The sequence below is a fragment of the Vidua macroura genome, chromosome 5, assembly GCF_024509145.1.
Source record: "Vidua macroura isolate BioBank_ID:100142 chromosome 5, ASM2450914v1, whole genome shotgun sequence".
Lineage (NCBI taxonomy): Eukaryota > Metazoa > Chordata > Aves > Passeriformes > Viduidae > Vidua > Vidua macroura.
Window position 1 is genome coordinate 24,885,443 of NC_071575.1, and position 13,076 is coordinate 24,898,518.

At 39.3% G+C, this 13,076-nt stretch overlaps 1 protein-coding gene across 1 annotated transcript in view; it reads right to left on the reverse strand.

Moving 5' to 3' along the window:
- Window positions 1-12,841, reverse strand: part of MYBPC1 (myosin binding protein C1) — a 69,187-nt gene extending 56,346 nt beyond the window's left edge. The window contains exon 1 of the mRNA XM_053977405.1: window positions 12,764-12,841. Within this exon, the coding sequence (XP_053833380.1) occupies window positions 12,764-12,788 (25 nt within the window). The 5' untranslated portion in view covers window positions 12,789-12,841. The remainder of the gene's footprint in view (window positions 1-12,763) is intronic.
- Between the last annotated feature and the right edge of the window lie 235 nt (window positions 12,842-13,076).

Sequence of the window (13,076 nt, forward strand, 5' to 3'; positions counted from 1 at the left end):
TCTGCATTCCTCACCTACCAGTTCTCAGTCACCGGAGCCATTCTTTAACGGTGCTCCACACGATTCTGACTCCAGAAAGGAGAAAACTGCTTGTGCAAATATTGCCAACAAGATGGGTGCTTATGTCTAAAGGACAGAAGCAGCACTCCTATTTTTACATTGTAAAACAAAAAACCAAACAAACAAACAACAAAAAAAAAAAAAAAAAAACAAAACAAAACAAAACAAAAAAGCAGTCCTGAAACCCCAGTGAGCTGGACTGGTGAAGCTCACAGGTTTACCCCTGCAGTGCCATCCCTAAACGCCCTTGCTCTTCTCAGGCTGAGGAGAAGGCACAGACTCCTGGAGGGGCTGCAGCTGGGAGCTCTGCAGAGCCACTCGCCCCGTTCTCCAGCCCAGCTGGGAATATTTACTCCTCCTTTTTGTATTTAAAAAGCCGCGTTCAGGTCTGCGAAGGAAGTTCCCCCGGTACCTGGGGCCTCGCTCGGCGCAGCGCTGTCCCTGCTCCTGCCCCGCAGGGGGCGGTCAGATCCCTGCCCTGGGAAAAACCATTGGGAAAAAACAGGGATCCGCCTGTCCCAGGGGACATTCAGCCCTTTAGGACCTGCAGGGACATGGGACAGCCCAGCCACAGCGAGCCAGGTGAGTTCCCATGCTCTGAGCTGCACTGAGTAAACAGAAAATGCAGAAGCTCGGCGTAGTTTGGATTTCTTTCTTTCCACTCCTACTCCAGCCGTGGGAAATTCTTCTTTTAAATAACCCAAACCTAATTAATCTTTGATATGTATGTACCAAAATCAATTAATCCATTCATCAGAATAGTCTGATCCCACTGTAAAAATATGACAATATCCAGTTTCCTATCCTTCTTTGCAATAATTCCTTAATATTTTTTCTCTAGAAGCAAGTATTTTCATTTATCTCAAGACATTCCCAAAGGCAAATTGAAAGCAAAAGACACCACAGTGTGATACCAGAGATAGAAGTACAGTGACTAATGCTAACACCCTTCCTGAAAGCTTCAAAAAGTAATAAAGTAGACAAGGTTATTGGATAAAAAACTTCAGAAACCACAGAACTGCTGCTTAAGAATGAAAGTAATCTATTCTTCAAATTTAACAATACACTTTTAATGGCAGTTGCACTTCTAATTATAGGATAAAAGTCAGCAATAAAGTTGAAAGATTTATTTCAAGAGATGAGTACTTAACCAGTAATGAACTTCCTTTCAGATTGCCAGATAATTTCCCAACCAGCTGAGGAAGCATTTTACCAGTTTGGAAAAATGTCTTGAGTCTTGCTCAACCCAAAACACAACACGGTTGTTTTGCTGAGCTCTCCTGAAATATTTCACTGTGAATTAAGAAAATCATTGTTTTATGGAAATCACAGTATGACCTGATGTTTTACATAATTGTAGTGAGTGCCACAAATGACTGTCTCCTGTTGTTCAGTGCACCCAGAGTAGTCCTCAGAGTCATGTGATTATGTGCAGACAGTGGGAAATCATTCCACACAGGCAGATTGACCCTTAGGGAAAATGATGACATTGGCATAAGGCCGTGGTGGCATGAATTCATGCAATCTGTCTTCTTTCAGTCAGTTACAAGGAAACATTTGAGACATGCTGATGGGTTTCATTTTCACTAAAATTCAGACTAAAACATTTCAGCAATTTAAAATGAAATCCTGCTGGTGTTCCCATTCCATAATTTTTGATCAGACTTTTCTTTGACGTTCAGGGCAAAACCAGACACTCACATGTTGGGATTTGCCAAGGATTTAGTCTATCAGCTTGTTATGAGCTCTTTGTCAGAGTAATATATGCTGCAACTGGGTCTAAACATTGTCACGACCGTATCCAAATACCAAATAAGAAAAACATTTGCTAAACTCTATTTGACAGTGGGTGACAGATAATCTGATACTCTGTGATCTTTTCAAGAAGGAAGAGTCTTCTCAGACTTCCTTCAGATAAGAGCACTCTCCTGTCATCTGCACTTCAGCTCAGCCTCCTCTCAAGAGGCAGAACCTTACAGAATGGGATTGTAACAGGAGCCTGGGCTCAGGGCTGTCAGGCGCCTACATGATTAAGAATTGTTCCAAGTCGTTAATCACTAATAATCCATTACTTGTTCCACCCTGAATTTTCTACCCAGTGCTTATTTTCAGTCATCACACTTGTGGAAAACACCTCACTCAAGATGAAAAAGAAGGTAGTAGCACCCACTTTTTAGTTTGCTAAGGGTAACTCAAACCTATAGCCTACAAAATTCAGAGGCTACTACTTTTTGTGAGTTTCAATGTCCCAGTAGATGCTAAGCAAAGTGGATTTGTAATTAAGTTTGGAAGAATTAAAAAAAAAAAAAAAGCCCAAACTGGCAATACAGGAAAGCTTTGTATCAGAGTTGCAGTATTTCTGGTAGTAAACACTAAAAGAATCAGATATTGACCTAAAACTCAGAAACTTAATTCTTCATTGGGATTTTTATGTACTGACTTAGAGAGTTCTCTCTTTTTGTAAGCTTGTTGGTATGTAAATATTTATTGTTGCTTAGATTCCAGAGATTCAGTATTGTACTGAGAAACCTTTAGGAGTATTTTGCACTTGTGGAAAGAAAGGACTCTTTCTGTGGGTGAAAATTTAGGAGACCTACATGAAATCATGTATGTCCCTTTGTGGGTGCTCACACATGAAATTACAAACATCCCTCAGTGTTTCTACTGTTAATGTTTTCTACCTCTCAATCTCATCCTGCATCAATGGAGATAACTGTGAGAATTATATGCCTTCACTTTAAAAAAACCTAAACACTTAGCTCTGCCTTTCGGGAATGTTTGCACACAGCAGGATGTTTGCAGACAAACTGTGAGGGTTTGCATCAGTAAATCAGTAAGTGATATGTATGAGAGAAAACTCTTACACAGCCTGACAGCAAAATGCATTTAAGATGCTGTTGTGAATTACACTCACAGCTCATGGCAAATGGTTTCTCTCCAGCTAAAAAGCTGTTGGGTAAGAGGGAAAACTTCATTGCAAAACATGGAAATACAAAACAAGGGCAAAGAAAAAGGGGCACAGGACAGAGGTCAGATTTCCCCTTTAAAAATAGGGCTAAGGAAAGCTTAGATGAAAGATTAGTAAGGCTGGAGGGAATGCCATGGAAAAAATGTCATCAGGCATCTGACCCTCTGTGCCTTCACTGAAGTCTGCATCTGTGGGGGAGTGGCAGCCACAGTCTCCATTGGAATTACACTCTTCTTTGGGTCTAAAATAAGGTTTTTGTCCTAGATACTATGTTCTTATAAAAACACAATATACCAAACATGCTACAGTTTGTGTATGTATATCTCTATCTACATGAGTATCACAGGATGAGACTCAGAAGATATTAATTATAAATTATTCCACCTGCATGGCATTTCACACGTGGTTGTTCCTAGATGTCTCAAGCCACAGATATTCTCTGCACCACCAGAGTAAGGGTTTCTGTAATTTTTACAGGAACAATGATTTAGTGGCACTGGAAATGAAGAAAACTGTTGAAAAGGGATGGACATGCAATGCTGTGCACATCGAGGTGTGCAAATGGTTTGAGATATTTCATTTCAGTCCAGAAAATAGTGAAAGGTCCCACCACACACACTCAATCAGCTCAGACTGATTAGAGCAAGTTTTTCTTCCTTTTAGTGTTGGAACTGGTTCTAGGGGACATAACTGGTGCATTTCTTTTCCACAGGGAAGATCTTGTAGCAATGAGCTATAAAAATAAACACAAAAATACCTGGAAGTTGGAATTCAACAGCTGTTCAGGAGTTGTTTTGCTGCTCTTTCTAGTCCACTAGCACACTGGAGTAGGTGAGTATCAAGGAGTAAGACCACTCCCACCAGCTGAGCCAATAAACTTTTCATTTGGGGTCTCTTGCAGTTTTAACTACATTTGTAATCAGTTAATTTTGTCATAGCTTCAGGGCTTTGAGAGAAGGAAAAATCTGGAATAGGCTTTTGGACCAGATTTGCAGGCTGGCTGAGCAAAGCATGACTCCCCTTTGAGAAAAATTAATTGTGCCATTGTGTGAGTTGCTTTTGCTCAATCACTGCCTCTTGTTCCATCCTGTCAGTTCAGTACACAAAGCAAATTTGTCTGCAGTTCATGTCTATATACACAGAGCTAAGAGTTTAACAGAAATGTGTAGGAAAAGGGAATCTCCATCTCTGTCTATGATTGACCACAACCTCCTCTTGGCACGTATGACCAAAATTAGGGAGTTATTCTGGGCCTGCAAAGACATGATGAGTGTATTTTAATACAGATCCATCTCAGGAAGCATCATGCTACTACTGAACAATGCTTTCAATGCTTCCTAAAACCACCATTTGAGCCTACAGAGAATTAAATTAGAACAGAACTTTTCGTAATAATCACCTGATCAAAATAATTTGCTGGAGCCATCACATATAAGGACAACTGCCCTAAGAAGTAGATCACATGCTATTTTCAATTAGTAATAGGGCCAGGGAGAGCAAATTATGTAAGAACTATTTCCTAATCTCCAGGGAAGGAGAGCAGTGACTGTCTTGATCATTGCTGTAAGATACAGCAGGACTCCCTTCTTGCTGCACATTCTGTACACTTTTGGGACCATGGAGAGGGCACGTGGAGGAGCTCTAAACTCTGGAATGAGTTACCCAACCATGCTCCCACCTTCTGGCAGAAAAATCACTTGCACTTGCAATGATTTACACGTCATCATATTTGTGACAGCCTTTCCTGAAACAAAAATTTCTGTGGTAAACTTCACTCCATAAAGCAATTTTTTTAGGATGGTGGATTTTTTTTTAATTTTTGAATTTTTCTGAGACTCTGTCATATTTGGCTTTCTGTTCAGCAGCCCTTCAACATTAGTCCAGGAGATCTAATGTCCTGAATTAACCTCCACCTAGCACTAAGAAAAAGCAGGGCATGCAATATCTTAGTATTATGACATCTAACACCACCATGGCTAAGTGCAGCAGAGACCACAGGTTATTTTGCCACTTTGAACTGAAAATACACATAAAGACACTTGGCCAACCAGCAGAGGGTGTTGTGGGTGTGACTGGTCTTCAGAAGAGGCTGTTCTGAGCCATGTGGGTGTAAGGCATCCCCTATCACCTTAGCCTAGGTCCCACTGACTCCTGTGAAGATGCTGATAGCAATACAAGCACAGGTAATGGATGAGGGAAGTCAGAGAGAAACCACTCCATTTGGTGTAGGCTGCATATTTCAGGGTCTGAGAGGTTTCTGAGCAGAAATTTATCTTCAGACTTCTCGAATGCAGAGTAACTTTCTGTCTCTCCAGCATCCCAGGAAGTGGTGAAGGTTAACAGAAATTTTCACCAAAGCATGCTTGCTAGAATGGCTTCCTAGGACATCATATCCTGTTGGACACAGAACTGGAGTTTTACTTTAATTCACTCTCTTCTCTAAGCTGCTTCATCTTGGCTGAACATCTACTAATTCAGTGAGCTCTAGGAGCTAAGACTACACAGAAATAATTAGAGTAAATTCCAGAAATGGGAGTTCTTGGAGTTTCCTAAATCTATATGTGTTTTGTTGAACACTTTGTAAAATATTCAGAAACTTTTTTGCCCATAGGTATAAATATCACTGATGCAACCAATCGTTCATCTAACAGCATGAAGCTGCTGGAGGAAGTGAGAGTAAACTTGGATAAAAAGGATGAAGATGAATTACTATTGATTTGAACAGGAGTGCAGCTTTCTGTTTCCTCTCATTAAAGGAGAGCAACAATTTAATTCTGAGTTGATTAAGACACTCAGCCATGAAATAAAATATATTGATGCCTTCTTATAAAAATAAAACAAGTAAAAGCATCAGATTCTTAAAAATAACAAAAGAATGGCACTAGAACCTTTTTTCATTGGTATTATTTTATTTTTATCAATGCATGAAGCAGATTATAAACTATAGAAGGGTGCCCTCTTCTCTGCTCAAGGTAATCCGAGCCTAATGTATTCCCTTATTTATGGGGAAGAGCATCTGAGTATCACATGCAAATAATAATGGAATGTATCTCTCTCCTTGTCTTCTTACAAAATTACCCACTGCAGAAAACCCTTAAGCCCTCCTTCAGCAAATTGAACAAATTGTAGAGTAGCCTTGAATTATCATTATGGTGCTCAGAAAAAGGGAGGCACATGAATGTGTCTATGATGTGAGCTGGGAGTCCAAGCTGCCGTTATAATCGATGGAATTAGATTTTTGTTCACTGTAGAATACCTGTTTATGGCTCAATTTGCATATACACAGGGGATCAAGGCCACTCAGATCCTGTAGGGTGGCCATCTATTTCCTAGCTGCTAGTCCATGGTGTTGCAGGCTTCCCATAGGTCCTGGGTCATATCTGCCAGCCCAAGATGGGTGTTTTGTGTATCTCAGGACATCTTATGTGGCAGTAGGGCACCTATGTTTAGGCAACTGCTGGCTGGTCAGCTGAGTAGCAGCAGACTGGGCACCTCTGACTTTAATGAGCAGCTGACACCGCTGGGGGCGGGAACACCGAGTTCACTGGCGCATCCTTCCAGCTGGGTATCTGGTTCCTAACCCAGAGATCTTCTGTGACAGTGTAAAGACCATTAGGATCTTTGTAGGGTTGCAAAGTTACCAACACTTTCAATGCACTAACATGGACATTCATCTCAAGTGACTCCTCTTGTCCCTAACACTTAAAACACCGGCAACTGTTCAAAACAAAAGAACAAAACCTCCTGGTGTCATAAAGTGAACGATGGTGGAATGATGGAAAAATGGCTTCAACTAATGATCCTCTAACTGGAGTGAAAAAGAGAAACCTTTGTTTGAAGTCTTCAGAAATAGCACTTCATTTGTGGATGAGAGCAAGTTTCTCAAACTCAAGAGATAAAACTGCTTGCAGTGGATCTGAGAAAACTGTACTTACAACTAAGTTAACGATCCTATTTGCTTTTCTTGTCCTTCATTTTACAGCGTTTTACATTCAGGACAAAGTCACTTGTTTTCATTCTAGAGCAGTTATTAAATTACGACCTCTAATTTACTGGAACCTCATCATTCCCATGAATTCATCCCTTGGGATAGGGATGAATACTAGACTCATCATTCCCATGAATGATGAGTCTAGTATTCATCCCTATCCCAAGGGAAATTTCCCCAGCTAATTTATTTTTCAAACTTGATGTGCTCTTCTCCTTTAAGGAACACTCTGGATGCCCCCTGATGAAACATGAAATACATTCCATGACTTATTTTCCAAGGACTGTTGATGTGTTAGGCAGCTACAAATGTTTTTGCAGCTGAAGTCCCCCAAATCTCTCTGCTATTGTTTGGTTATGCAACCACCTTGTTTGGTAGTCCCCTGAAATTAATATGAAAAAACTCATTCAGTTTTTCATGGAACAGAGGAGTACTGTAGCATGGTTGGGTTTTTTGGCGCTCTCTTAAAGTGATATATTTAGGAGGTATGAGGGGAAAGAACAGGGTAGGCCTTTATTTATCTTCCCAACAGGTGCAGTATAGGGAGGCACAAAGACAGTGTTTGCTAAATTCAGTTTTGCCAAGTACAAAGTGCTCTCATATTCACTGAAAGGCGGTTCCCTGCTTTCCTCCTAAACTCAATGAGCTTCTCATTTTAGTGTGACAATATTAAATTTAAACAGATGTGCTGTTTTTCACACAGGATGGATGAGTTTTTCAACTCAAGAACAACAGCAAGTAAGCCAGATCAATCTTGCATTATCTTCCTTCAGCAGTATGGAAGTCAATGCATTGTATAAACAAAAAAACGTTACCGTAGTGCCTTCAATTTACACCATAATAAACCAAAACATAATAGCCCAAAGATAAATCATGGTGAGTTTTCAGTTAAATTAATTTGATTGAAACATAGCAGCGATGGAGGCGGAAGGTCAAAGCATGAATTTGAGATGCTCTGGTATCTCAGAAGGAAGTGTGGGAGCCACACTTAGGAGTTAGCAATGGGAGGGCAAAGGCAGTCTAAGAACAACTCAGCTCCCAGCATACCACACAGTCTGTGCAGGAGGAGCTACTCCATGGGGCGCAGGGCGAGAGTGCAGCCCACCCTCAGGGATCTGATTACAGCTCTGAGGCGTAAGTTTGCTTTCCATTTGTGGAGGGCTTAAAATTTATTAGCTGGAGGTGATGAAGAGAAACTTTCTAAAGAATTGAGAGGGAAAATAAGATAAGGGGTTAGGGTTTCACTCTTTCGTCATCCACCAAAACTCATTTACCTGCGATTTGAATACGGAGCTTTGCAAATGATACACAGGGGCCTGACTTTGAGTGTGGTTTGGCTCTGAGACTGAGGATGAAGGAAGTTAAAAATAATGGGAATGCATTCTACAGTCAGTGCTGCAAGGGGCCACTGATGATGGCAGAAGATGGATGTCTGTATGCTTTTCTTTTGCATCACCATGCAGCGAGGAGAGAGCAGCTGCACTACCCAGTGTGGTGCCATATAGAATGGTTATACAGGTCCAATCTTCTGTATGGAAAGCACCAAACAATGTTGAAAAACGTTCACATGCTGGGATCTTGAATTTTCAGGAAAAATTTCCATCAGTAGTTTTAATTTGACACAAGCCAAATCTGTATAGTGAAGCAGAATTCCCATTCAGCTTCTTTTTCACCTATGAAAAATTGTCTAACCTTGAAAATACATTGAAAATATAGTAAAAGAAATCTGACTTTAATTACCTCTTAACCTTCATGCTTACATTATTTTCTCACTGGAATGCTGCTCTACATACCTACTTATATGATTTATATGACTAAGTGACTTGTTTGACAGTGACTGTTTTCTTGATACACCAGACAGTTGTATTATTTAGAATATTGTAAATATACTGCAAATATAATGATAGAAAAAAAAATCTCACAATGAAAAAAATCTAATTCTGTTGAAAAGCAAATAGAAGTAAAGGCTGTTTCCACTGTTTGTCTTCATGGAGAGCAGTGTTACCATACCTCCAAAGCAGTCTGCAGTGGTATTTATGTCTGTTTGCCTCCTTTCACAAATTGCTTCATGTTTTACAGATTTTTCTTCTAACAGACAGTATATGCACGTAGTTTTCTTCACAACATTTACATCTATGCTATTTGTAGATTGAATAAAATTTTACTGAAACTCTGTCTAAAGTAGACACACTGTTTTTAATTTTGATTCCTTGCCAAAATGTGGATGCCTCAGGCAGCATCATTCAAGCAGAGCTTGCAAACACTTAGAAAATGAAGTTGGCAGAGAGTTGATAAATGCTTTGGCTCAAAATTCGGAATGGTTGCTTAATTCATGGCTATGCATTATTTCCTAGACTGGGGAGAATAAATAAGGCAAATTTACAGAGCTGCCTACTGGGGACAGACTTGCACCTGTCTCTGTGGGATGATGCCCACAAATAGTTTGAAAAGGTTGCTCTTGAGAGACTTGGCACTTTTACAAAAGTGTGTCTAAATGCCATGGCCTGTGACAGCTTAAAAGGGCACCTAATTAATGAGCAGCTCTTATTAAGAGTATTGGTTAAGGGAAAGCGGGGAGAGGAAAGATTGACTGAGTGATTGCAATAAATTGTAGGAAGTAATTATATGAGGGAGGGTTATTTTATTAGTCACCAGGAAAGCTAAAGGCTGTTAAATTTAAATGCACTGGTTAAGGCCTTTGGCAACTCAGTCACACCCCAGTCATCCACTGAGATCAGTTAACCCATGGATGTAAACTTCACCTTGCACATATATTTTGAGCCAGCTAAAACAAAACTGTCCTACAACCAGTGACCATCTACTACAAAGAAGCTACAGCTGATCTTAGATAGGATTTTACTTTTTAGGAGTACCATAAAGGCCTTAAATAATTAGTCATGGAAGCCTGTTTCTACAGTGACAAATTCCATCAGGCTGAGGCTCTCCAGCAACCTTCTCTAAGCTGAGTGGTGTGTTTAATTTGGTGATCCTATTTGTTAAGAGTGCTTTGTGAGGCTACACTGTCACCAAGTCAGGAATTTTCTCACTTTGTTAATCTAATAATCTTAGAATAGCTCAAAGAGCACTTGGCCTGAAAAAAAAAGCCTGGGAGCTTGTTACAGCACTGTCTGTGAAGAATTAAGATACATACTTCATGGACTGCAGTGATAAAAACACACAAATCTGAGATTTTCTAAACATTCAAATGTTAGCCAGTGTCTGATTTTTCAACTACTTGCTTGTGTGTGCTTTTTTTAATTTGCAGGATCCATGCAAATAAGGGGTATGGGAAAATTCAAGTAGCTTGTTTCTGTTGAAAATGTCAGAAGAACTGTGCTTAGGTGCCCATATGATGTACAAACCTTAGGCCTCTTTTTTCCCCCTCTGTTTTCTATTGTAGTCCTTCAACAAGCTCACCAAAGGCTTCTCAGACAGTCCTTCCAGTGGTAATTTCCAGAATAAGTCAGTCCAAGGTTCACCTTTATGGATTAATTTTCTTCAACCCTTGATGCTTTGGAAATTACCATGAGAACAGGCCTTTGATGGTCATGTGAGGTTCTGAATTTTTACTGGTAGAGCTGGTACGAGTAGAGCTTGTATGAGTAGGAGTATTGTACTATCATTGGTACCAAATTCTCCTGACACTAACACAGTAGGTACTCACACTTACAATACAAGTACTTGTCAACAGCTCAGGGGAGTTCTTGATCAACAAAAAAATCTTTAGGAAGTAGCTGATCCCTGCAGTACAATAATAAAAACCTGTTACTCCTCTGACCTCCTGGCTGCAAAGAAACTGGCTGCAATAAGGAACAACCAGCGTACAACCCAATCCTAGCAATTCTCCAGAGCTCAGTACTCCTTGTGAATTCTATTTAGGCAGAATGCTTTGATAATTTTTAGGTCGTGAATATTGACTCATTAAAAATCACATTTGTTCCACTGTCACCATAATGTTGTTCAGAGCTGCTAAACTTATTTTGTAACACAAACATGGAGCTGCATTAGTAATCACTGCACTGATCACATCTCTGAAACAATCTAATTTTAAACAGAATAGGAAACATGAGCCTCCAAATGAATTTTCTTCAAAGCACATATCTTTTGAAAGTGCATAAATATTTTAGGGTTGCGGGTTTTTTTTGAGTTGACAGGCACAGAATGCATTCTGATTAAAATGTATAATACCCAGTCAAATAACAGATCAAATAAAAAGGACACTTAATACATGTGTAAATAATTTGAATTACAAATAAGACACTCTAGAAGGGGCTTGGCTCTAGGTTTGATATGGAGGATTAGGCTCTTGTATTAATACGTGCACTTGGTGTAGCTATTTTCAGAAGGATATTTCATCTATCATTGTCCTCGAGCACTGAGGAGGGCCAGTAAGTAAAGTGATCATTTTGGTCTGTCAATACTGCTTGCTTAAGACTCAGTTGTGCAAAAAGTTTCGTTTTCATGTGTCCCCAGCTGAAGAAGGTGCCAAAAATGAGTAATTTTCCTGACAGTTACTCTGCTCTTGCCTTCCACAAAGCCAGGAAATATTTCAAATAAATCTTGTAAAATGTTCATAAACTTGTTAAAAGCCAATGCTACTACTACATCAGTGTTAACTAAAACAAACCTATTCAAGCTACACACATCAGCCAAGAAGTTCTTTCAAGACTGATGGGAAATAAATGCTATATATAATGACTTCTATACTTTCCATACCTTAAATATTACCTTAAAGATTAAATTCAGTCTTGCAATTGGGAATGCATTAGGGAAGCTGTGTGTATAGCTTTCATTCACCAATACTTGAAAAGCACATACAGTCTGCATATTAAGGCTTTGCAAGAGCTCTTTATATAGTCAATGTCAAAAAATAATCACCAAAAATTCTTACCAAAGCATACAGATTTGAAAGAAAACCACAAGAAGATCTATAGAAATAATGTAAATAGAAGCTTATTTAACTTAAATTTTCAAAATTATGGAAAAATCAATACTAGCTTTTAAATAAATTATTAAATAATAGACCCTTAATATTTTTCACCTTTTTCCTCAGTCCCCAATGGACAATTCAGTCTCTCAGTAGCAGACTATGTATCAGTTTATTTGCTATGAATTTAATAGTAACACAGAAGGGGCCAATATTACTGACTGTAACTATCCTTCTGAAACACAAAATAACAATTTCTGTAATGTGGCAAAATGCATTATTCCAACTTGAGCTGTACAGAATTACTTACTACATTCTTCACTTATGCATTTTGATGTACAGAATATATTTTCATCAGAACCATAAAACTGTTTCATAAGCACATCCTTCCCATTCAACAAATATTAGAAAACTGAATGAAAAACGTATCAGTGTCCTGACTCTTTAAATCTTAAGAAATGCTTTTTCCCTCTTTTCCAGAGTTTAGATAGCTTAGAAGAGAGAAACCACAAATTGCACTACAGAAATCCTGTAGTCTTTAAAAAATGTACAGCATTTGCCCAATCAAGTAGCTCCTCAGTATCCATTCAAAGTCATAGTTTATTGTCTAAAACAGTTTGTGCTACAGCCCTGCCTGAAAGTCGTTTCTTAGTCTAAAAAGATCAGTGATCTCTAAAGATTTAGTGATGTTACATGGTTATTGTTCTTAGTATCATCTGTGGCTGATATCTGCAAGGTGGTCCAAAAGGTGTTTCGTGTGTGCGCATACTCATAATTCCTGTAATTAAGAAATGCTCAGGAAATGTTCTGTCATGCTTACCATCTTTCTTGGTGGGTTCTGGCATTGTTACAAGGATTCTTTATTCCCAGAGAGTTTCAGCCTTTCAGATGCAGCAAGTAGTAGCCCCAAGTCCAGCGGAGAGTGTGTGAGATCAGTGTGACAAGCAGAGGGTAAGAAGAATTCCTCTGCTTTATATACTGCGGCTGAAATATCAATCAAAATAGCACCTCCTCTCTTTTCAATGCAAACACTTTGAAAATTGACAGTTATGGGAAACCCTTCACATCTGTTGTCTGCAGCTTCTGCTCCCTTGGCTTTTGGAAGGAATCTCTGCTGCATTGCATGGGGCTGA